Below are 25732 nucleotides of genomic sequence, written 5' to 3'. Positions count from 1 at the left end.
TCTTTTTGGAAATATTGAAGGAGTACTTCATTCATTTCGATTGGTCTGGCTTTTGTGGGAATATGTTTTTCATAAAAATCTTTTTCATAAGGGAGATCAATTATATGCTTTTTTTCGATTCCAGAATATGTGTGGCAGATCGGAACAAATTGTTGATTGGATGTGTTGTACCAAAGATTGGATGTTTTCCCTCAATAGGGGTTTTTCTAGTTGGATTTGAATATTACTAGAAGAAACTTCATCTTTTAAAAAGTTGATTTGGCTAATCTTCTTTTCTATGAAGTTTATGTTTCTTGGAATTGGTTTAGTAGAGAAATCAAAGGTGATTTTTCTTCCCAAGTGCCAAGTGGTTATTCCTTCCTTGGATATGTGGAGGGGGAACAAAGATTTGATGAATGGTGTTCCTAAGATTACTTCATTCTTAAGGTTTTGTACCAGAAGAAAATTAATTTGTTTCAATCCTAAGACCTTGGTTTTCTATGGTTGCACTGGATAGATTATAATTAATCTTTAGTTTTGAGCCACTTGTTGTACTTAATTTCTCCGAGGTTTTCTCAAATAATTTTGTAAGAATTAGTCCTTCTAAAAAATAATTTGAATTAGCTCCTGTGTCAAATAGAGTCATTTTATCTAAAAGAAAATCATTTATAATGATTCTAATATTAATATAAAACTTTTGGATTTTAATCTTGTTGATTAATCCCATGAACATTTCATCATCTTGACCTTCATCTTTTTCTTCTTTGACCTCATTATCCAAATCAGTGTGTTCTTCAAAATGAGAAAGGATGATTTGATGAATTTCTTTTTTGATTACATAATAACAACTTGAAGAAGGGTTTCCTAGTTGAAGCAGGGAAACAATAATGCATACACGGAAACAAAAAAGAAACTAGAAATAGAGTACTTTCTAGTCCTTCAAACTTGCAATATACGTTGAAGCTAACAGCAAAGAAATCGAAATACGAGGATTAAAGAACTCGCCTTTGTTCTTCAAATGCTGTCCTAGTCCTTCCTTATAGCACAAGTTTCTCTACTCTTCCATTCTCTCTCTCTAAGAGTCTTTATATACTACTTTTTACCCTCTCTTCTCTAATTTTTCTGTTTGATATTATATATATATGGGACTGCCCCTTCCCTTAAATCGTACAACAAAACTTAAAAGGCTGACTTAGCAAGTGTATGTTAGAGCAGAATATTACTATCCAGTATTTTTATTTGTGGCTTCAAGTTTTGGAAAATTAAACATAAAAAATTAAATGATTATTAACTTCATGTTTTTAAAGGTATGTAATATACTTTTTTTAATATATAGAAATAAGATATTAAATAGTTTTGGATTTATTCATAGTTATATAAAATTAATCCACATGTTAAGACTTAAGAACTTTTAACTCAACAAAATATTTCAAAATAAAATTGTTTTAAATATATTTTAGTCCTTTAAATTTAAATTATGATATCTTTTTTCAATCAAAAAAATTTGAAATATTTTTAGTCTTTCGAATTCGCATAATATTCTTTTTAGTCCCTCTACACAATATGAGCAAAACAAAAAAATAAGTATTGTTGACAATTTGATATGACTTTTCATGATAAAAAATTAATTTTCTATCTTAAATTTTAAAATACAATTTCGACTCTTTAAAACTACTACAAGTCAATACAAAAATAGGAATTTTAAAAGTAATTAATGATTTTTAAAATTTTTTTATTGACTTGATGATTTTTAATCGTCAGAAAATCATACTATAAAATAAAAAATAGAGTATCAAATACTGATGGTAAAAAATTATCATAAATTATAAATTTTTTATTTTCTGTTTGGCTCAAAGTAAAGATCATTAGAGACTAAATTAAAAAATAATTTTAAATTTGAAAGATACAAAAGAAAATGACCTAAATTTCAGAAACTAAATGATGTCAAAGTAACGGTAACAGATAAAGTTAAAGTAATTTTGACTAATTAATTTACGGACTAAGGCATTTAAAAATATCTTCCTAAAAAAGGCATTTCAAAATATGCTATTGTAATACTAGTATCTAATATTACATTATATATTTACGAATGTATATAATATATCCAAAATTTCATGTATATTATCGTTTTCATAGTGTCGTGTGACTCAACAGTTGAATTAAATAATTTTACGTTTAGTGATGAGCATTTAAAGTTATTATTTTAAAAAAAACCCTATTACAAAAATTTAGTTGTCTTTTCTGTTAGGATCTAACAGGTTTTTAGTTTAATATGTACATATATATGGGTGATAAAAAAAAATCATGATCTTACCAAACCAAATGTTGATGAAAGTTTCCTCTGTAATACTCACTCATCCCTCTCTAGTTATTCCCCATTGATGGTTACCCCTCCACAAGATTACAAATCCACACAACTCGTGGGTATTTGTCTAGTTTGAGTAAAAGCGCATTCACCGTTTGTTTTTGTGTGTGACTACTATTAATATAGTATTGAATGTCATTAATGTATTATTGATATAAATATAAAAAAATATTTTTCTTCATAAAATATTAATTATTTAATACACTTATCATAGAATAAATTTTAATAATATTATTAAATGTTCGTTAATTACTCATTTCTAATAATTTTACATTTTTCTAAGATACCGAAAAGATTTAAATAAAAAATACAAAATTAATCCCATGCACAATTTTGTTTGCCTGTGCATGGTAGGATCAAAACTGAGTTAAAATAAGTAAAACTAACTATAATAAAATAAAAGTTAAATAATAATATTCATGGTATAATCGGATGGAAAGGAAAGAAAATATGGGGAAAACCATGAATAACAAAAAGAAAATGGCCTGCTTGGAAAAAAAATTAAAAGGAAAAGGCGTAAAAGGTTGATTTCAAAAAGAAAAAATCTAAAATTTTCTTTCGTTTTAGAGTTTTTCCCAAATTCAAAATTTAATTTTTTTTTCTTATTTTTTTCTTTTACTCCAATCAAGTCATAAATGTATTTATGGAGAGAAAATATTAAAAGAGGGAAAGTAATAAATATGATAGGAAATGCAATAGATAAAATGAAAGACACAATAAATGTGCACTTTTAATGATTTTAAAAAGAAATTACAGTTTGTCTTTTGCTGGTATAAACAGACACACCTCATTGCATATTTACAGAATTGCTCAACACACACATAAATTGAACATTGGACCAAGAAGACTGGGTGCAATTGGGCAACAAGAATCAAGGAAGAGAACCAACAAGATACTAGTTATCCCAGAGCACGCAGAGTAAGGGAAGGAAGAAGAGCTAAGGAGCATTTGAAGTACAAAGGTGAGTTTAATTGTGTTTTTAATTTTTATTACTGTTGCAACTGAGTTATCAATATTACAACTCAATTTGGGGACTTGTGGATCTATCACTTAATAATCCAAATCTGAAACAATAAAGGGTTATTGTACGTAATGTTTGAAAATCATGGAGTTAAATTTGTAATATGTATAAAAACACAGAGAGGGCATTTGTGTAATTATGTAATCAAGGGTGATTCTCGGTTTCAACTTTCAAAACTAAATATGACATTGATATCGGTGTGGGTGTCGGAGAAATGATTTTAAGCAAATCAAAAGAGTTTTTATGTAATTTGAGTAAAATATAGGAGATATCATTGTATACATGATGGAAATGAAGGATGTTACTGTCTAATTTCATTTTCTTTGTATATAGACCTATCTTAAGACAAAAAAATTAGGTAATGACCCTTGATTGTTTTTTATTTTTGTTTACAGGTGACCCTTAGAAGTTAAAGTCTATCGTTGTTCATAAATATTGGTTAGTACAAAGATCAACCATACACATGAAGTATATTTTTTCTAGTTTATTGTAACAAACAAAAGTAGCTCATTTTTACGGTGGCGTTTAATTTTATTGTCTGTTGGCTTCCAAAGTAGTAATTTTAAATCTTATAGAGAAAAATATTATTTTGAAAATTGTTCTTTCAGCCAAATTTAAAAAATGATAGTAGTACACATTTTAATCTACTTTTTAAAGAATGTTTTATTTTAAATTAAAATTTATCAAAAGTTGAAAAACAATTTTAAATATCACTTATTATTTAAAATAAAACTTAATTAATACTCCTTCCGTCCCATAATAAGTATCATCTTAAATTTTTATTATTAAGATCAAGAAAAGTTAATTAATAAATAGGTGAGAGTGAATAATAATTTTATAAAATTAACCATATTATTAATATTACATTAATTGAAAACCTAAAGTAATACTTATTAAGAATATTAATGATAATAATTTAAAAAAATGGATATTAATAAAAAAAAAATATTACATTAAAAAATTAACATAACACTTTGAGACTTATTTTTTCTTACACATTTATATATTGATTAGAACAACAGGAGAAATAAATAAAGAATTGGAAAATGAATTTCTCTTACTAACTATTCTCGTCTTTTAACCTATATGTGCAGTGTGTTGGAAAGGATGTAATTAGATAATTAATGTGTTTCTATAGAAATGTTTTATATATATATATATATATATATATATATTATTAGTTAAAATTTATTGAAATTTATAAAATAAAAAATGTTACTTAACAAATTGTGATTTGTAATAAATTATGTTAGGCTCTGTAAACAAAAAGATTAGTGAGATGGAATCGAAGTACATTGAGGATTACATGTCATTGGATAAAATGATGAAAGAGATTGAGAAGAAGAGAGACTTGCTTCACCAGACTCGTGCTGAAGGTTTGTAACCCTATTAATGAAAGAAACTTAAATTTTAATTAATTATTTTATACCTAATTTGCACCCTTGATATGTTATAAAACAATATATTTTATTCTCCTCTCCTTCTCACACTCTATATAGAGGGTATAGAAGAGTGTAAAATAATTAGTAAACACTTTCATATGAAAATTTGTTAAAACTCATTTAGAACATTTATATTAAGTCTCAGTATGTCATCTTAAATTTTAATAATTTTCTATTCTAACAGTAATGATCTCAAAACTTAAAAAAGAACCTTACGTCTTATTTGATGCATTATTTTTTTTGTTTTAATCATGTTCAGTTCAAAATTGATTAGTCTAGCATCTTAAAAGTTAATAGATTCGATGGATCAAATCTAACTAACTATTTTGATCAATCATGATTAGAACTAGCTGTAACTATAGGTGGATCCAAATGCGCAATGTAGAATTCTCTTGAATCCCTAAAGATGCTTCTCCACTCTTGAATATATTAAGCATATGTTTTATTTATTGGTTTGATGTTTGAACTTCATCTTATTACACAGCAGATGATCATGTAAATTGTGCTCCAGTGTTGAAGTCGATGGTAATGCGTGGACGTGAAATTACTTATAAAGCCATGGAAAAAAATAAAAAATTGCAACAAGAGATAGATACAATGAATGATGAACTCGATCACTGGTGTCAACAACTGACTAGAAGATGCTAGGCAACAAATTATTAAGGTAAATGTTCTGTTCTGAGAAAATCCTTATTCTAATCCTTATACTAAGGAGACACTTTAGTTCATAATTTTATTAAACCTTTTACTTTAATTTTTCAACTTCACAAAAAGTAATTCATTTTTTACTTTTACTCTGTATCATAAAGGTTTTTTAAGTGAATAATATTTTGCAAAGTTAAAAAGATTTTGTAAAGTTAGAAGTTAAAAAGGATTATCCAATTTTAAGTGTTAAAATGGAGAGTTTACACATTTCATTAATGGCACTGCAGTAAACATTATCTTAATGTTTTGTGACCATTTTATCACAATTAATGTTTTCCATGCAAAAGCTAATTGAATGCATTTGCTTGACAATTCAGGAATTACCACGGTTCTTGAAAGGGGTTACTAAGATTCAAATAAAAAAATTTGGGAAGTGAGTGCTAGGTCATTTAAAAAAGTGTGCATGAATAGGTATAAAAATAACAAAAAAGCATCATCGGAGTCTGTCAAACTGTGCGCAAAGTGGCAAAAAGAAATTCTGGATTCAACATGGCACCCTTTTAAGATTGTTGAAGTCGAAGGGAAGGAAATACAGGTATATGATACATCTTGGTTCCTTCTATGTTTTCTTCATGTTTTGGTTTAACATAGCTGTGAATTAGTAGAAGAGAAGGCTCGTTCAAATGTAATGTCCCTTTATTATAGATCCCATAAACACATGATCATGTAAGAAAATTTCATGTATATCTCCAATTTAGAGTTTGTTACAACCAAACGGGCATAATCTGTAAAACATGGTATGTTATCTGCAGGGTAGGGGATTCAATTATGTGTCACAAATGTACACTAGCATGGACAATTGAATGAGCAAAATTTGATGTCTCTCTCTTTTTATTTTTTCAGGAAGTAATTGATGAAAATGATCCTAAATTATTATCTTTAAAGAATGATTTGGGAGAGGAGGCATATGTTGCTGTGGTGACAGCTCTAAAGCAATCGCATGAGTATCATAATTCTGATGATGCTGAGAACACCCATAATTCAAGTGAGAAACAAGTGATACCTGAGATATGAGACTCCCAAAATGGACGTAGAGCCACCGTAACTGAAGCTTTGAAGTACATAAGCAATAGGGTTATCAAGATGCAGTGACGATGAATGGCAATCCCATATTTAATTTATTCCCTTTATGTAAGCCTACTTTTGGGACACAATACTCAGCACTTGTAGTGCTATATAGTTTTATAGGTGTTATTAATCTTGTGGTTAGATTATATACTATTTTTGCTATGACAGGTTAAAGAGAGAATAACTACTTTCATTGTTATTAATTTGTCTTTAATTGTATGTGCGGATTACATGAATTAGCACCATTAGTCAAATATGGTCAATTTTGATTTTTGAATCAGTACCAAATATGTACGTAGGTATGGATTTCGAGAATTTATAGCTTAATGCGGGTACTCATGTAAAAGAAATGTTTTTTATTTTACTATCAACTTATTAACAACGTGGGATAACAAAATAAAATATGTTAAATATATTTTTGATTTTTGATAAATATATGAATTTTATGGTTATTTACTAATAAAAATTTCTGTGTTTGATCTTAATATTTGAAAACTTATGTTTCATATTTTTATTATTAGAATGATTTCGTTAGCAGTTGACATGCTCAAGTCACCGTATAATACCTCAAATATTAGATATGGCACTAGAAGTGTCAAAAAGAGCAGAATATCTTGAAAAAAGACAACAACACAACAGCCAATCAAAAGCACAAATTAACCAACTAACTAGGCATGGCTACTAGCCTACGCTCAGCATCTTGCAAAACTGGAAGGATGACTGAAAATTCTTGAACAAACCCAAATTCATACAAAATTAGAAATGAACAGTAAAAAATACGATGATTACTTAATAAAAAATAATTTTAAAAGTTATATAACAAAAATTGGAAGTCAAAAGTGGATATCCCAAATTGTTACAGATTATAGAAAATATGTTCTTCTTATGTATTTTTAATATAAATATATATCTTGTGATCTCTCAAAGTTTATTGCGAGTTCTCTTTAGGTTCTTTTACTTCTTTGTCATAACCATTAAAAATTTCCCGTCATTGAAATATATATTAGTGAATGCTTTAAATGATAATTTTGAAGCAGGTCTACTTTAGTTTCCTGCTTTTGTAGATGTTATTCTGTCTATGTCCACTTTCCCTAGATTCATCAATCTTGAGCCTTTGTTACAAATGTTGGTCCATCTATTCATGTCTATCGTACATAGAGACAACCACAACCTCAGTCACTCAAATTCTTTGTTGTTGTCTAATAACATCAAGTTGCCGTTTTCATCGCCAAAACCTATAAATAATCCGAGTATTATAAAGGAAACTTTCAACAACATTAGGCTTGTAGAAGTCTTGTGGAGGGGTAACCATCAATGGGGAATAGCTAGAGAGGGATGAGGGAGTATTACAGAGGAAACTTTCATCAACATTTGGTTTGGTAAGATCATGATTTTTTTTTATCACCCATATATATGTACATAATTAAACTAAAATCCTGTTAGATCCTAACAGAAAAGACAACTAAATTTATGTAATAGGATTTTTTTATAAATAATAACTTTAAATGCTCATCACTAAATGTAAAATTATTTAATTCCATTGTTGAGTCACACGACACTATGAAAACGATAATATACATGAAATTTTAGATATATCATATACATTCGTAAATATATCATGTAATATTAGATACTAGTATTACAATAGCATATTTTGAAATGCCTTTTTTAAGAAGATATTTTTAAATGCCTTAGTCCATAAATTAATTAGTCAAAATTATTTTAACTTTATCTGTTACCTTTACTTTGACATCATTTAGTTTCTGAAATTTAGGTCATTTTCTTTTGTATCTTTCAAATTTAAAACAATTTTATTTTGAAATATTTTGTCGAGTTAAAAGTTCTTAAGTCTTAACATGTGGGTTAATTTTATATAACTATGAATAAATCCAAAACTATTTAATATCTTATTTCTATATATTAAAACAAGTATATTACATACCTTTAAAAACATGAAGTTAATAATCATTTAATTTTTTATGTTTAATTTTCCAAAACTTGAAGGCACAAATAAAAATACTGGATAGTAATATTCTGCTCTAACATACACTTGCTAAGTCAGCCTTTTAAGTTTTGTTGTATGATTTAAGGGAAGGGGCAGTCCCATATATATATATATATAATATCAAACAGAAAAATTAGAGACGAGAGGGTAAAAAGTAGTATATAAAGACTCTTAGAGAGAGAGAATGGAAGAGTAGAGAAACTTGTGCTATAAGGAAGGACTAGGACAGCATTTGAAGAACAAAGACGAGTTCTTTAATCCTCGTATTTCGATTTCTTTGCTGTTAGCTTCAACGTATATGGCAAGTTTGAAGGACTAGAAAGTACTCTATTTCTAGTTTCTTTTTTGTTTCCCTATATGCATTATTGTTTCGCTGCTTCAACTAGGAAACCCTTCTTCGTTGTTATTCTGTAATCAAACAAGTACAGAATTGCTGTGATAAATTGATAGTTTTTTTTTTTTTTAGGGGTGGGGGGGGTTCAACATTTGTTAGTACTTAGTTTCAATGGGTAACAGTTCAGATGAAGAATCAGACATTAAGAGAATTGGAGAAGGAAGACTAAAAAAAGTATATAATCAACTCAAAGCTGGTAAATACAAGATCGAGAATGCAAACGTAAAGATTGGGGCGATGGAAAAGAGAGATCTTTCACCAAGCTCATGTTGAAGGTTTGTGACCCTATTAAAGAACCTTTAATTTCTTTTATACCTATTTTAAACCTGTGATATAGTATAAAATAATAATAAAAATTATCCTCAAACATGTAAGGCTTATCTAAATCTAGGTAGTGAAAGTAAAAGAGAGGAGGATTTACCCATGGGCTTAGAAATCTACCCTAAGGTTCATGAGAACCTTAGGGCCTTCTTTAGCCGCTCTAGACCAATCCTCTTGGAATCTTCTATCCAATACCGTTGTGGGGTAGGATTTCATCATGATGTTAAATGGTTTTTCCAACCAATGTTGAATGCATTTTTTACTAGTAGTGTTTATTGACTCCAATATCAGTGCATCCTTTCAAGATCAGTGGTAACACCTGAATTGTGAACTAAAGGCCTTCAAATTTAAAAATATAGCTGTCAGTAATATTTTATATTATTTTCTGTTAAAGGAAATAAAAAATTATGTATAAATTAAGATATTTTTTATTTATCATTATATTTATAAGAAAATATTTTAAAATTTGAGACTGATCACTCAATTAAAGTTGATTAACGTGAAGATAAAAGTAAACATTGTGTATAAATTTTATAAGAATAATATAAGAATAAAGTGAAATTGACATAATAAAATAACAAAAAAATATATATTTAATGAAAGAAAAATAGTCAATCACAATGGTAAAACACATAAAAGTGATGCGCATAAAACACCGAAATTTTTTCATTTAAATAGACTTTCTGTATTTATTTCCTTTTGTTGGTGACCTGATGTTGAATTTTGTTTTCTTTGGTCTGCTTCTTTTCAAACTTTGATGTCAAAACAATTTGTTTATTCGTCTTTCTCCTTAATGAACTTTTTGAGATTGAATAAACTTCATTTGATGATGAAGATGCATATTTTGACTTCTCGGATGCTTGTAGCTTTGGACTTTGACCTGTGACAACTTGTTTATTAGCCTTTTTTCTTAATGGACTTTGTGAGATTTAAAAATTGTAATATTTATTTAATTATGTTATAAAAAATAATTCTTTATATACAAATATTAAACCTTGTTCTTTGTTAATTGGATGGCTATTTACATTCTCTACAAGTGTATTGATTTCTCTCTTTTGTAACTTTCTTTTGACATCTCTCACATGCAACATAATTTCAACCAAACGTATCGTCGATCTCATTGATTGTTTCATGAATTGTGAACACATTATCCTATTATTTTATATATGTTAAAACTAAGAAAAAATAAAGTATTATTGAATATTATGAATATGAAGGTCATGGTAAGTTACCATACATGTGATTCTCATACCCATTTTATGGACATTATGTATGGCAAAGATCTCCTATTTTTTGACATTTTCTTATCAAGATCAATGTTGGCAAAACTTGAAGAAGATAGTTCTTTTATTTGATGTTGCTCCATTTTTTTTTCTGCAAAGTAGTTATTTAGAATAAAATTTATAATTTTTTATCTGCATCAATCAAAGAATTAGAATAAACTAACGATTTTGTTTGTTGAATGTTACAAAATGTGTATAATAAAATAAAATAAAAGAAGGAAGTTCATTTTAGCCTTTTTCAGTTTGTAGCCATGGTTAGGATGTTCATAATCCACAAATCCAGGTGGTTGATCTACATACACATCTTCTCGATAAGTCCATTGAGGAAGACACTTTTTACATCACTACTAGTAAAATGACTTTTTACGACGGTTATTAAGTGCTTTTAACGACAATTATAAACCGTCATTGTATATAACGTCGTTGTAGCGTAACTGCTTTTTATGATGGTTATTATAATAACTATCTTTGAAAGTTAGAACAATTCAAAGACGATTATTATGTAATAACCGCCTTTGAATGCAGTGTCTGGTTCAACATTCAAAGACGGTTATTACATAATAACCGTCTTTGAATGCGGTGTCTGGTTCAACATTCAAAGATGGTTATTATGGAATAACCGTCTTTGAATGCGGTGTCTGGTTCAACATTCAAAGACGGTTATTACATAATAACCGTCTTTGAATGTTACATCTGGTTCCACATTCAAAGTCGGTTATTATGTAATAACCGTCTTTGAATGCAGTGTCTGATTCGACATTCAAAGACGGTTATTATGTAATAACCGTCTTTGAATGCAGTGTCTGGTTTGACATTTTGGATAATTCTGAATTCCCCACATAATCACTAAAATAATCTTCCAATATGTGTTATGACCCATATTTAGAGAGATCCTCATATCCCATGCCTTCAACGGGCTTCAAAAAATTTCTGTTCCATGAAAAGAATAACCAGTAGCCATACTTAAATACTACCAATGAGGAAATAAGAATATATTTCTATTTTACTTTTATACAACAAGCAAAGGCAACAAGTCAAGCTCTTCATATTTCCACTATAAATTTTGAAGATACCTATCCTTGAAATCCTTTACAGTAACAGGAAATGTTGCTGAAAACATCAAGATTTGACGAGTTGTAGGAAGAAAATGGATCAGCTACTCTATAGAAGGTTGAAACTCTGGGGACAGAAGCTTATCGACCTGACAAACCCAAAAAGCAATCAAAAGCCTCAGATTGATAAGTAACTGTTACTACTAAAGACATAAATCTTAATGTTACTACTAAAGCCATAGATCATTGATGTCATTTCTTTTTATGATCAATAATAGTTCACTCACATAAAAAATTTTAGAGGGCAATCCAACCAGACAAGGAGCCATGCAAAACAAGGTAAAAGTGCCGTGCATTTCAGCTGTGAAAAGAACAGAAGCAGCAACACATAGAAAGAAGGCCAACAACACCACAACAGGACCTCACAATCAGGCTAGACAGACAATGGGATCTCTTTGATCTAGAGATGCCAAAAGAAGACAGGTTCCAGCAATACAAGTGTTATCAATGGCATATCACACAAAATGACAAACCAATAACCCAGTATATCATATAACAGATAGTGTTGCAGGCAAATAGCAGAAGTCGTATTCACATATCGTTTGAAATTCATGATATATCAATTATTATACATGTATTGAAATTTAAGTTGCATGAAAATAAAAATTGGAATAATATTAACTCACATTTACTGAAACTTGGAAATTTAATGTTTGAATGGATTCAAGTCAACACAGCTGGAAAAACACTCCATACTAGTAAAAAGCCAAATAAAAAATTTTAGAACATAAATTGATGAACATAAGCTTTGTAACTCAAGTTCTGAAGGGTGGAGGGGGGGACTGATTAGAAAGTTAAAGGGCTTAGAAAGAATTATTAATTCCCTACATTTAAATTTTGTTAGCAAATAAGTACCTCAGGATCTCCAAAACTTGTATTATTTAGTATCTTCAAGGAACATTCAATCTTTTTTGCACGCAGACACAGTTGTAACTCATGTGATTCAAAATAAAATTATAATACCATGTTCTCGTGAAGCTTTGTAAACATGGTCTGAAACTAGTAAATGGGGCAAAATTAGACAATACATAGACTGAAAATACTAATATCAAGCCAGGTCTAAAGAGTTGTGGTTACTTTTTCGGGAAGGGTGAGGAATAGGATCTGAAATAAAAATAGGTACTGTTGGAAGTGCAAATATTCAAGATATATGATGAATAGAAGTCCTTAACACAAAACATCCTAAAACGATATTTTAGACATGATAGGATTTCATGACCCCACCAAAAAAAAAAAATACACAACAAGATTTGATCTAAGCTTCTGGGATTTATTTGTAAAATTCTCTAAAAAGCACAAGAAGCATGGAGACAAATTCTCAATCATCAATAAACAAATTTATCCCAATATAAGAATAACATTATATTTAATACAATTATTAACTCCCAGAACCCAGGCCTTAGTTTTGAAGCTTTTATTTCAGATGCTGATGATGCTTGATGAAATGAATAAAATATACTTGTCAAGACTTGGATTGAACTATTCAAGTCTGCATTATAATAAGTATGTATTGGCAATATAAGATTTGTCAATGCATTTGATACCTCTCAACGGGTCTCTCATTTTTTATCACTTCTAGTGAGGCAATTGCAACTGCACTGGCCAGTGGATTTCCACCGAAGGTACTGTGAACAATAACAGAGAAGAAGAAAGCTTCAACATTATTAGTCTTAGCTTTCATACTTTAATAACATTGAATTGTATTGTACTAAATGAAATTATTGGCTAATTACATAAACAAGAAATGAATGCAAAACAAAAAAGCAAAATTTCCAGAGTACACAAAGGATGGAATTTTTTTATAAAAAAAAAATAGCAATTGAAAGTTCTTAAACGAAGAATTCAGTTTAATAAGAAAACTGAGGGCTCTTGAATAGGTTCGTCAGCCTGGAGACCTTCCATCAAATAGGAAATGATTTTACCATCCTTGAAGGATCAAATATTTTCTTTAAGTGCATTGAAATAAAAATAGCTAACTATTTAATGTGCTGGTGATGCTACAGTTCCTGTCCTGAACGCAATTGCTTACATCCATAATGACTTTGCAATGGAACATTTTTTTTTATCAGCAGCAATGGAACATATAAGAATCCTACCACAATAATAATCCCAATATTCTAATAATATTTATCTTTATTTTCAGATACTTCCTACCATTAGAACTTATGAGCCCACATAAGTACAATATGAATGACCAAGCCAGTGTTTGTAAGTATCATCAGCTACAAACTCCAAAGAATCACTTATGGGAATTTATGGTGCAGTAAATATTCTCATCTCAGTCAATTGTTTCTCTTTTGGAAATATAAATGATTCTGTTCACAAATAGCTTTTGCAAATGGAGTAGTCTAATTTTGTCCCATGATCCTATCAACTTGAACAGAAGTAACATCCCTAACCCAAAATAAAACAAAGGCTTAAATGCAGTTTTGGTCCCCCTATTTTGCTCAATCCGCAATTTTGATCCTTCCATTTTAAAAGAGACATTTGGTCCCCCTGTTTAAAAAAATCTGCAATTTTAGTCCCAATATTTCAAAATAAAGACATTTGGTCCTTTTATTTTAGGAAATTCACAATTTTGATCCTTATATTTTTTTAAAAAAAAATTACCAATTTTGGTACAGTCTTCAATTTTATTTACGTTTTGTTTCATTTATTTCTTACATTATAATTAATTAAATAATTTTTTGATGATATCTTGAATGAATATGTTAGGTCTAGGATTCAGTTGCATCAAAATAAAATAAAAATGTAGGCAAAATTGAGAATTTGACTAAAATTAAAAATTTTATAAAATAGGCTGGCCAAATGTTTTTATTTTGAAATAGGGGACTAAAGTTGTGAATTATTTTATAATAGAGGGACTAAATATCTTTATTTTAAAATAGAGGGACCAAAATTGTATTTAAGCCTAAAACAAACTATATACTATAAGATTCCAGGTTCCAACAGAAAGGAGAGTTTTGTCTCTTCACATGATCTGACAAATAAAGGGCTTTAAGGATGAAAACAGATGCCCGTCATAATCCAGAAGTTTGACAACTACAGACAAGAAAATGCTAAAAATAAAGGAGCAGACTAAAATAAATTATAAATTTATAATAAAATGAAACCTTCCATGCTGTCCCGGTTGTATACAAAGCATCACATCTTTGTCTGCAAGAACTGCACTAACTGGTATAACTCCTCCACCCGATGCTTTCCCTAGTAAAAACTTCGTACCCCATTGCCCAGAGGCTCTTCGCTATGCGAAGGTATGGGGGAGGGATGTTGTACGCAGCCTTACCGATGCTTTCCCTAGTATCTGAGTAAAAAGACAGTTAAAACAGTTATGCATGGTTGTATAGAAAGGAGATAGAACCTTTAAAAAGGTGGGGAAAAAAAAGAGTTTGCACTTTGCAGTAGAGGCAGTAAATTTCTCATTTTCTTGAAAGAAAACACAAAATTGGGTGGCCAAGTCTTTCAAGTGGAAGGTAGTCAAATGCATCTAAATCCAACTGCATACTTGCTAAGTGCAATGGCAATTTCTATTGTCTATGATTCAGGCATGTTCATAAAATATATATTTATGGAGCTTCATCTGTCCATCGCGGCTAATGACTTCTTTTTGCTCCCAACTCCCTACAGTGAAACTGTTTTCCTCAAATTCAGGAACAAATGATGGACTAGTTGCGATATTTTCTATTTTATGCCACTGCAAGAACCATGTACACTTACTTAAATTGCTTTAAAGGTTGTTCTAAAATACAAAGACAGAAGTAAAAATGGAAGAAAAACTACAAGTTGTACATATGATATATACCTTTCCACTAGTGTAATCATCAAAAGAGCTCAGCAACCTATGATTATTGTCAATATCATGTCCACCCTCTTCTCCGTGTTTTTTCAGAAGTAGCTCCCCTTTCACCTTGCAAGATCTAAAGTGAAGTTTCCTTTTCCTCCAAGAAAGGATTCGGTGTTTTGAATTCTGATGCTCAACCTGATCACATGTATTATAATTCTCAGCACGTGCACCCCTATAATCAGACTTTTGGCTTCTATAGTAGATCCAGCACTCATCTTTACCATTAATGGTTGAACCTGAATATGGTGATCCTCCTGCATAGTTTCCAGAGGCCAGAGTCTCGTAACTCAATGAATGTCTCACACAAGAATCCTCCTCATTCACCTCTGACTTAATTGCAACATCATTATCCAGTGAATCCACGTCCGATGTATACCTATTTTCAAAATCTTCACTTCTGTTGGAGCTCCTACCATCACTTCCTTCATCTTTGGAGCTTGCCTTCTTGGCTCTTCTAGTTGATACATAATCAGCAAAGAATTTTACTCTTCTCAGACCCGCTTTAAGTGTGGTAAACTCATCTTTATTTATTGCGAGAGCAACAACAGAACAGGGTGATGAAGGAACACACATAGTTGATCTTTGCACTGCATCCAAATATTCTTGAAGGGCCTCCAGTTTCAGTAAACTAAGAGACAACTGAAAAGAAACACAAATGAAGTTCCATATAATTTCTCTTTTTGGATCAGGGAAGTAGGTTGTGCATCTAATCCAGTTAGGCAAGAGAATCATTAAAAGTAATTATAATGAGTAAATAGTTCATACACTAATGGTGTAAAGGTTTTTACACTATCATCTAATCACAAAACATCATGTATGATAAGTTTGCTGATTTTTACATTAACTAAGTTATACCAGCGACGACTTCTTATTGGTTGACAGTGTACAATAACTTACATTGATAGTGCATAAAAATCGAACTCAATTATAATATTCTAATCAATTTCAAAGCATAAAAAGAAAAGGAAGGAGCAAAAAAGAACTTACAAAAAGTGAGAGATTAGTAATATCATTGGTGCCAGGGAGATTCAAAGGAACTACAATTTCAGTCTCTTTATCTACAGCTGCAGGAACGTATTCAGCTAAGTTTATTGATGTAACACCAGCTACAGAAGCTCTGGTTTTTGGCCCTTGCTTAGATACCTAATTCAGTACAAAAGAAAGTAAAGAAAATTCAAACTATTATATAAAAGCAAGATGAGGAATTGGATCTTAGTTATTTACTCCAAAAATTAAATTAAATTAAATTTCAGCATAAATAAAATTCTTGGTTGAAATGCTGTAAAATGCTAGTCAAACATACAAGAGTATGCAACTGCATTGGTAATAACACTGTAAAATAATTTTTTAAAAAACAAATAGTGAAAGATAAGAATACTGAACTGAAGGACAAGAACTTTGTCTAAGAAAACAAAACCAAGAAAGATAATAGCTCATGAATGAATACAAGAATCAGATCCCAGAATAATTTTTTAAGAGAGAATTGTCATAACAAATTGTTTTATTAATCCCAAAAGATAAATATTTTTTCATAACAGAACCAAAATTGCAACTAATAAAAAACTGTCTTTCCAAACACAGTGACAATTGATAGCATTTGGTAAAATGGAATGGAACATTTAGGAGTAGGACATGAGGTTAAAAATGATATATATTTTAGTTCCACTAAAAGGGTGAAACCAAAACGGAATAGCACAAGATGCTCCATTTTGTTCTATCCATGTGTGAATAAAAACATTTCATGTGCTTCATGGCCCATCAAATTACTTCATGTTCTACAAGCTCATTTAAGTCATTTGGCCATAAATAGGTGATAGATAGATCAATAACTGATCAGAAAAAGTTCCTGCCAAGAAAATTCTATTAAATCACATTTCCATTCTAAAGGATGTCTTTCTCCTTTTTTGTTCTGCAAGATTTTCTAGTGACAGCTTGAGTCAAGACTAACCCCTCCTCTGCCAGCTATCTTAAGGGCATATTCTCATGTCTAGGTGCATTTATAAGGGAATTACTTCCCTTACGTGTTGGTAAGTTTCACACCCAAGAAATCAAAAGTAAAAGCTTGCCTAATAAACAAGGACACAAGAGACAGAAATCTTATAAATATAAATATAGATACACATGCACGGTAAAAAATTTAAATTATAATAAGAGGTGACAAGATCATTATACAATATATAAAATTAACATAAAAACATAAATGTTTAATTAAAGAAAAAATTAATATTTAATAAATTACTATCATTATTAGTTATTGCTGTTTTCATTTGTGTTTAATTATTTGTATTACTTTTTTTCTATTCAAACTAAACCTGTTCATAAGGCAATAAAAATTCTAAAGGGTCAGTCACAGTTTTCTGCAATCTCTGTCTCTTACGTATTTGAAAGTGTGTATATATATATATGAGATAAACTTCCACCCATTTTTCATGTCTTAAAAACTCGTGCCTTATTAAAAGAGAAGGGAAGTGCCATTTCAAACACTAAAACTCACGAGTGCTGTTATATCTTTGCTTCATAAAAGGAAGAAGCTGACTTTGTATACTTTAAGGTGACCCTCTCTTTCCAGCACTTCTGATATATTTTTCAGTTTTCTGTTGGAAAATTCCTTTAATGACTTTTATGAATCACATTGAGAAATAAATATATCATGTGTTTACAAGGTTATGTTATGTTATGTAATTAGTACATATTTACTCCTTTGAGTTATATTGTTACTTTTTTTAATTTAAGGATGAAGTAATTTATCGATGATTCATTTCAGAGGTAGGGATTGGTTTCAAGCAAAAGCCTGAAATCATGCTTGACAAATGTGCAAGCAAGGAATGCCTAAAGGGGCATTTCACCATGATTCCTTCATGTTCTAATTCTACCAGCTACCAAGCGTATCCTAGTCCCCAACCCAAATAAAGTTCAATTATAGCCAATGGCCATCAAAGAACCTTAATTTATGAAACACCTCCAGAACTAAGAAAGGCACTGTAGTCTTGTTACTGCTTAAAAGACCAATGAAACACCAATATGTGTGTGTGTGTGTGTGTGTGTGTGTGTGTGTGTGTGTGTGTGTGTGTGTGTGTGTGTGTGTGTGTGTGTGTGTGTGTGTGAAGAAATTTCAATATATGCGTAATGCATGGCCAGTTGTGTAACAACCAAAAAAGGAACTAATATTATTATAATTGAAATAAATAAATAGTTGAAAATAAGAAACAAAGTGGATATTATAAATTTAACAAGGAACTCACAGTGGAGACTGTTAGCATAAATTTAACAAAGTGGTTCCTTCCACTTAATTTCAACCACCTTGGACTTCACCTCCTCAGCTTTCTCCATACTTGTTGACCCTTCAAGCCTGCGCACTATGAAAACTACTTCAAATTTCTTAGATGAGAGAGGTGGCCATGGAGGCCAACTCATCATTGTCACCACCATTATTGGTTCAAAATTGGAAACTTCCAAGTTCAAACCAAGACCAACAGAAGTGGTACTACTGTGGAGAGACCAATGGCAAGGAGATTGTGGGGTGGAAAGGAAAAGACTGTTTTAAGGGGTTACATGAACCAAAAGTTTGTATCTTTTCAAATGGATTTGAAAAGTAAATATAATCCCAAGTTCATAATTGCAAATATGAAACCCATAATTCACAGAAGGATCCTCTTTTTTAGGTCCCTATTTAGTAATACAACAAAAGACCTGTTGAAACTTGACAATATGCTAAATCAATCAAGAAATTAATCATTCCAAATGTCTTCTTTACATGCTAAGTACTAACTACATGTGGCTGACTCGCTAACAACCCACATTTTTTCCTGATAGTCTGATAAATCATTGAGAACAATCATCCTTGCTGAATCCATCAAAGAAAAGACAGAGCAGGGTATGCTATGCCTAAATTTGAGTCTCAGCTCTCACATCTGAGCATTCTAAGTATATCAAGTTCAAACGCATACAAGTAATATCTCAGTAGAAGAGCACAATCAACATCCAAGGACCAAATCCAGTGCGAAATTGCAAAACAATTGAAATCACAAACAAACAAAGAAAATTACTCCAATAATGTGACCAACTGAGACAAGTTTGCATACCTCAAATTGTTCTAAGGTAGTATAAGAAGATTCATTTCCCAACTTCTTCCTCACAGTGGCAAAGTCCATGGGATGCTTGATCACATCGTGATAATCAGGAAGCTACATGTCAAAAACAGAATTTAAACTTCCAACTTGGGTGTCTTCCAAAAGCAAGATTAAAAACTCACAGGAAAAATAATTCGACATACCTCTTCTGGATCAACAGGGTCTGCAAACACACCATAAGCGTCTTTCCTGCCATCATCGATACCCCCAGTAGTCCCAAGTCAGAAAACAAAACAGTACCCAAAAGGATGCACCGTAATGCAATTACTCATCGCCATAAACAGTTAAACACCAAACCCAAAGAAGAACTTTAAAACGGGAAACGAAACATACTTCTGAAGCTTGTCAAGTATCAATTCCAGAGTCCTCTTATCAGGCAATGGAATCCCAGATTGAAGAATCACCAGAGCTCCTACCAGTAGAAAAAAAAACAATAACAAAAAAACAAATTGATGAGAAAACACACAAAGGACGATGCAGAAACAAAACCACTAGTACCCTTTCAGCAGTCATCACTTCTTCTTTTCAAATTATCTATATATAATATAGAAAGAAAAAAAATCACACCCACAACCACAAAACAAGTACCCCAATTAAAATCACACGAACCTGAAACAGGAACAGAGTGGAGCCCTTTCGATTCCACTTTTCTGCCCTTTACCTGTCATCATTAGAAACAAACAAACAAACGCACACACAATTAATAGCGTCCAAAGGCCAAACACTTCACAAAAAAGTTCCTTTACAAACAAACACAAACACAATTAATAGAAATTTTTGAAAAAGTTCCTTTAGAACTTCGCAAAGCCATATTTGCTGCACTACAAGAGCTCTTTGATCTCCCTCTACAAACAAAGATACTCAATGTGTCTAAGAAGCCTTATCATGGTTATGTTGGGCAATATCCTATGGTCCCACTTTTTGAAAGTATGGGCATTGATGATGCAAATGTCTATGAAAATGTAGAAAGCATGACAAACATCATGTGGCCTCATGGAAACCCAAGTTTTAGGCATGTACCTATTAAAATTTAAAACACAGTTTTTGTAAACTATTCCATTTTTTCTTTTACCTCTTTCTTAACTTGTCTTTTAAATTTTGCAGCAAAACTATACAATCCTTCTCTGAGCAGCTATCAGAGTTGGATCAGATTATCAGGAAGATGATTTTGGAGAGTTTGGGTGTTGAAAAGTACTTGGAGGAGCACATGAACTCAACCAATTATCTTCTCGGGGTTATGAAATACAAAGGCCCTCAAACCAGTGACACAAAGGTTGGCCTCACAACACACTCAGACAAGAACATAGTGACCATATTGTACCAAAATGAAGTTGAGGGTTTAGAGGTGATGACCAAAGATGGAAAATGGATTAGCTACAGGCCTTCCCCTGATAGTTTCGTTGTCATGATTGGTGACTCTCTCCATGTAAATTCTATTCATCACTTGCATTTGAAACAACATAAATCAGAAATTACGGTTAGCATCACTTTTAAGATAATTCTTGCAAGAGTGAATAAACTTATACTATATAATAATTTATTATTAGATGATAGTGTAAACTTAGTGCATAGATCATTTGCTGTAAAAATTATTATTATTGAATCATAGTGAAAATTTATTATTGACATGCATTTTGCAAGCATGCTCAAACAGAAGGCTGCATTCACCCTTTCACCGAGTGATGATGAGTGGGAATGAGGCAAGATACTCTGCAGGGCTGTTCTCTATCCCCAAAGGAGGGAACATTATAAAAGCCCCAGAGGAGCTTGTGGATGAGGAACACCCTCTACTCTTTAAGCCTTTTGATCATGTTGAGTTTCTCAAGTATTATTACACTGAAAAAGGTCAGAGAGATCAATTTGCACTGCGCACTTATTGTGGTGTTTGAGAAGCCATTGTTTGTGATGTACCATAACAATAACAGTGTGGTGTGTTCAAATGATGCATGCTAAAATTTATATCCACATTCTTGGTAGTTATATTGTCATTATACTGGTATAACTAACCAACAAATCACAATCACCTTAAAGGACATGCCCCAATGATTACACAAACAGATGAAGAGTGTCCAAAAATAAGTCTTGAAAAATATCTAACAATAGTTGATTACCAGAGGGGCAAAGAAGTGTTAATCACAAAATTAATTGGATTCAAATTATTTCCTAAATCCTGATCTTTATAATGTAGAAATTCCATACTCATAAACTTTATCTAATGAAGAATAGAGGGAGAAAAGGTGCTACCTAACAATATAGGTGCAAAATCAAAATAAACACATACTGTAGAAATGGAGATGATAAAATGATCAAATTATTACAGAGTGACTTCTAAATCCTTAATTGCATCATGATTCAACTAAAATTAGAATGTGTTTTTGTATACTAAAATTAAATAGATAATAATGAGACTGGTGAACAGTTAGATAAAAAAACTAAAGAATATATAGCTAGTTATATACTCTTGATGCAACTTACATGGTTTTCAAACTTTCTATTTCTCCAATGTAGTTTGGAATGAGACCAGTTATTAAGCAATTCCTCAATTCTCTGAGTAATAGAAATATGATAGAAGCCTAAATGAATTATATAGTTCTTCGCGTAAGAGCAGTTAAGGTTTCAACTCACAGTCTTAGCAAAAGTTTCAAATTCTTCAGATAAGGAAATGTCATAGTTGGTCCCTTCAAATCAGATATCCTCCTGATATATAAATGTTTCATCAATGAAAAGAAGATGTTCCACTATAAGAGATTGCATTCCATTACGATTGTAAAATGCACACAAAATGTAATAATTTTGGAATACTCTTAAAAGGACAAAGTGCTCATAATTCTGTCAAATTTGTCAAGTAAGATATGACAGAAGGAATTGGGCCATCCAAGGATGTGCCCTGCAAATCCCTACAAAAAGTTTTCTTACATAATACAATGCAAGTTAATCATGATATAACTTCATTTTATTGTTCAACAGAGAAAAGGTCATGGATGAACCAAAATTTAGACTCACAATCTATCAAGTTTGGTCCAGTTCCCAATAAAATTGGGTGTTTTCCCAGATAAAGTGTTCCCATCTATCCTACTGCATGCAGAAAATATTGTGTTATTTCACAATTTAACAAACATAAAATAAAGACTAACGGAAAAAAAATTGCATCACATTAAATCACTTACAACCGAGTGAGATTCTTTAGATTTCCATATGTTTCTGGTATTATCCCTGTGAAATTATTTGCACAAAGAAGTCTGTAGATTCATTTAGTTAAAGTGAAAAAAAAGGAGTTAGGGATGTGTGGAGAAAACAGTATGAAATTGTAGATAATATGGAGACAATTTAATGATTTAAATTGATTATGTAAATCAAATGAAATTAAAAAAATGAAACAAATAGTCTCACAATCTCAGCAAGTTGCTCATTTTTCCAAGGCTCGGGGGAATAGGTCCCTCAAGTTGATTATCTTCCAAGATCCTGTAAACATGGATTACAAATATAATTATTCGACCTCCTGTTTTAATCAATTAGCATCATAGTTTTCTCAAACGCTTACAGAGGATGATATAACAAATTTGGTGATTCACTGATTTTGGAGTCATTTGCCTAGGGACAGCTATTCTGCCTACAAAGCAAAAGCCTCAACAAGGAAAAATTAAACTCATTCACAAATAAATAAAAAATGTAAAATGACCATGCTGTGTCGGGATCCTTTGGCTCACAGAAGGGTCTATTCTTGGAAGAGTTGTCTACCTGTCCTCCCCATCATTCACTCTAAATCTGATAGAGGCAAAGAAATCTCATTGCCAATAAGAAGCATTGCTTCTTTACAGTTATAAAATAATAAGTATGTACAGGAGTTAGAAATTTGTGAATTTTATGTCTGCTGTCTTATTAAAAAAGGAATAAGCGGTATAGCAAAAATGTAATTATTGAAAACCTAAGGGTCTTCCCTTGCTTGATATCGTTCCATCTACCATTAATGACAAGAAATTAAAAGAAGAAGTTTCATTCTCTCAGTCCAACAATTTTGTAGAGACAACAAAACACAAAGTTTCATAAATATATTTCCAAATAAATACAAGCCAATATAGTGACATTTGTCTCAGTAATGTTCACAATAACCAAAAAATTTCCTATGTCAACTAAGACTTTGTACATTGATTGCTTTGAACTTTAAGAAAATATGCTGCCCATTTCTGGCGAATCGTTGTAATTGTTTCGTTGTCTAACGCCGTTCCATCAAGAAACCACTAGAAAATATGAAGAATACAAAGGGTGTATTTAATGAAGATGTAAAATGAATGAAAATACTACTAAAATAGTAATTTGAAGATGTTAAACCGAACATACCATGCTCCAATCATTCTTTAAACCCCCACCGATGATGTTCCACATCCAATGCATCACGTAGTAGCCACACTTATTGGTCGTAGGACACAGTACTACCAGTTGCCAATGGCCCCTACAAGAAACAAGTATTAGGTACGTAGAACTTCAACATTATTTATAACCATTTGAATTAATAGTACTTACTGATTTAAGTAAGCTCATAGGTACACCTCTCGTTGCGATTCCTTGAGCCATGCTTGTAAGTAATGCTCACATTCAGCACGTCGATCCTTTGCATTGTGTATCGATTGTGGCTCAAGGAATCCATACACGAAAGCATGACCCAAAGTTGAGCTCCACTCATCCAAAAACCTGCTTTGATAAAATATACATAAAAATTGATACTGATGCATAGCATACAAAATACTACTTATCAATGAATCATATTAAATTTACTTACAACATCCATAACTGTAGTATAGATATGTTCAAACATTTGTATCCAGCTACTATTTCATTTACATCAGAGAATGTCAAGAAGAATGAAGCATCAACATTTGAAAGCCCAAATTTGCTGCCATCCCACTTCAACTCAACAGGTGTGTCGTACATGAAATATAGGCTCTTAATCAGTTGACGCAACGGATCATGGTCAAAATCATTCGTCCCCCTTTCATTTGTTTCAGGAAGTTTCTTTGGACTAGTATCGGACTCCTAAATGTGTAATGAAAACAACAATTTACATAATGTCACAAACTAACATATATTCATGTAAACATGTGATGCATCAAATATAATAACACCAAATTTACCTCATGTGACACTTTTTTCACAAGATTTGTTGGCCATGCAATGAATGTTTGAAGAGCCAGCCTGACATATTGAATCTCTGATGTCGGGAAGGGCACTTCGGCATCACCTTCTATAACTTTTTCAACGCTCACCCTTACAACATCATCAGCATAAGTGACATTGTGAATGGCAAATCCCCCCTCACATATTTTCCCCAAGGCCACCAACACTGTAGTATGTTGTCGTTGCACGTATAACCCCATAGTGGGTTTTAAGCTCACATTTTTGTCGCCTGATGGGTCAACATCAGCAGTTTCTACATTACTTCCTTTAGTGCTAAGACGTGCAGCCAATGCCTGTAAATCCACCTCAATAAGGGGAGAGTATTGTGATCCCATCTGACTCAACTGAATGAAGATCTGACTGGACAACTCCTTCTTAAATTCCTATAGACTCCTCTTGTGTTGTTCTTCATATTCATTCCTTACTTGTTCCTTTATGTTTCCAATAATGTCAACCCACTGTTGCTGCATTAGTGTTGCTGAGGAACTACTCGACATACGTGTTGCCCTACCATAAAATTGAGTAAGGGTCATACCAGATCCCGCTGCACGAACTCGACCTAGATGTTCCAGTTTGCCAATGGCCGTATTCAAGAAGTCATCCTGACCATGGGGAACAAAACTACCCTATGTCGTTTGCTCTTCTAACGAGTCCTACAACAAGCACAACATATTGAAAGAGTTAATGAGGTAGTAATTATAAAGCAAACAAAAATTAGTTCCAAATTGATTACAACCATGCTGTAACTCACAATTCTATCCGAAATTTCTTTTGCTGCCTTTGATGTCATCTGGCCATATCGTTTGGTTCTAGCCATTTTCCACTTCACGTGCCTTTTAATGGGAGATGGCGGCTCCTCCATATCAAACAATGGATTCTCAGTCAAAAGTG

At 31.5% G+C, this 25732-nt stretch overlaps 2 protein-coding genes, 2 long non-coding RNA genes and 1 pseudogene across 4 annotated transcripts; 2 read left to right on the top strand and 3 right to left on the bottom strand.

Annotated features, from left to right (window-relative positions):
- The first annotated feature begins 5863 nt into the window (after positions 1 to 5863).
- LOC114387194 (factor of DNA methylation 4-like) lies at positions 5864 to 6749 on the top strand. Its single transcript, XM_028347339.1, has 2 exons — positions 5864 to 6047; positions 6356 to 6749. The coding sequence occupies exons 1-2, from the start codon at positions 5916 to 5918 to the stop codon at positions 6524 to 6526; spliced, it is 303 nt and encodes a 100-aa protein (XP_028203140.1). The 5' UTR covers positions 5864 to 5915; the 3' UTR covers positions 6527 to 6749.
- A 4748-nt stretch (positions 6750 to 11497) lies between these two features.
- LOC114386655 lies at positions 11498 to 15001 on the bottom strand. Its single transcript, XR_003661134.1, has 3 exons — positions 14809 to 15001; positions 13240 to 13320; positions 11498 to 11784 (listed from the first exon to the last, which is right to left on the bottom strand). It is a non-coding gene; the product is annotated as an uncharacterized LOC114386655 (long non-coding RNA).
- A 235-nt stretch (positions 15002 to 15236) lies between these two features.
- Positions 15237 to 20448, bottom strand: LOC114386051. The gene is made up of 8 exons (XM_028346059.1): positions 20279 to 20448; positions 20003 to 20081; positions 19813 to 19858; positions 19622 to 19723; positions 18782 to 18888; positions 16527 to 16682; positions 15498 to 16178; positions 15237 to 15389 (listed from the first exon to the last, which is right to left on the bottom strand). The coding sequence occupies exons 5-8, from the start codon at positions 18797 to 18799 to the stop codon at positions 15237 to 15239; spliced, it is 1008 nt and encodes a 335-aa protein (XP_028201860.1). The 5' UTR covers positions 18800 to 18888; positions 19622 to 19723; positions 19813 to 19858; positions 20003 to 20081; positions 20279 to 20448.
- LOC114386049 lies at positions 18938 to 21591 on the top strand (annotated as a pseudogene).
- Positions 21592 to 22727: 1136 nt separating this feature from the next.
- LOC114387361 lies at positions 22728 to 23116 on the bottom strand. The gene is made up of 3 exons (XR_003661297.1): positions 23060 to 23116; positions 22837 to 22908; positions 22728 to 22744 (listed from the first exon to the last, which is right to left on the bottom strand). It is a non-coding gene; the product is annotated as an uncharacterized LOC114387361 (long non-coding RNA).
- Between the last annotated feature and the right edge of the window lie 2616 nt (positions 23117 to 25732).

Source organism: Glycine soja, chromosome 15 (assembly GCF_004193775.1).
Source record: "Glycine soja cultivar W05 chromosome 15, ASM419377v2, whole genome shotgun sequence".
In the NCBI taxonomy this organism is placed as follows: domain Eukaryota; kingdom Viridiplantae; phylum Streptophyta; class Magnoliopsida; order Fabales; family Fabaceae; genus Glycine; species Glycine soja.
This window is presented reverse-complemented; position numbering and strand designations above follow the sequence as displayed.

Bases quoted from the DNA above. Each gene is read 5' to 3' on its own strand.
- LOC114387194 (XM_028347339.1), top strand. From the start codon at position 5,916: ATGAATAGGTATAAAAATAACAAAAAAGCATCATCGGAGTCTGTCAAA. The intron at 6,048-6,355 runs GTATATGATACA...TTATTTTTTCAG, and splicing joins TCGAAGGGAAGGAAATACAG to GAAGTAATTGATGAAAATGA.
- LOC114386051 (XM_028346059.1), bottom strand. The intron at 16,179-16,526 runs GTAAGTTCTTTT...GTTTCTTTTCAG, and splicing joins TTACTAATCTCTCACTTTTT to TTGTCTCTTAGTTTACTGAA. The intron at 15,390-15,497 runs GTATATATCATA...TGGTTCTTGCAG, and splicing joins ATGATTACACTAGTGGAAAG to TGGCATAAAATAGAAAATAT.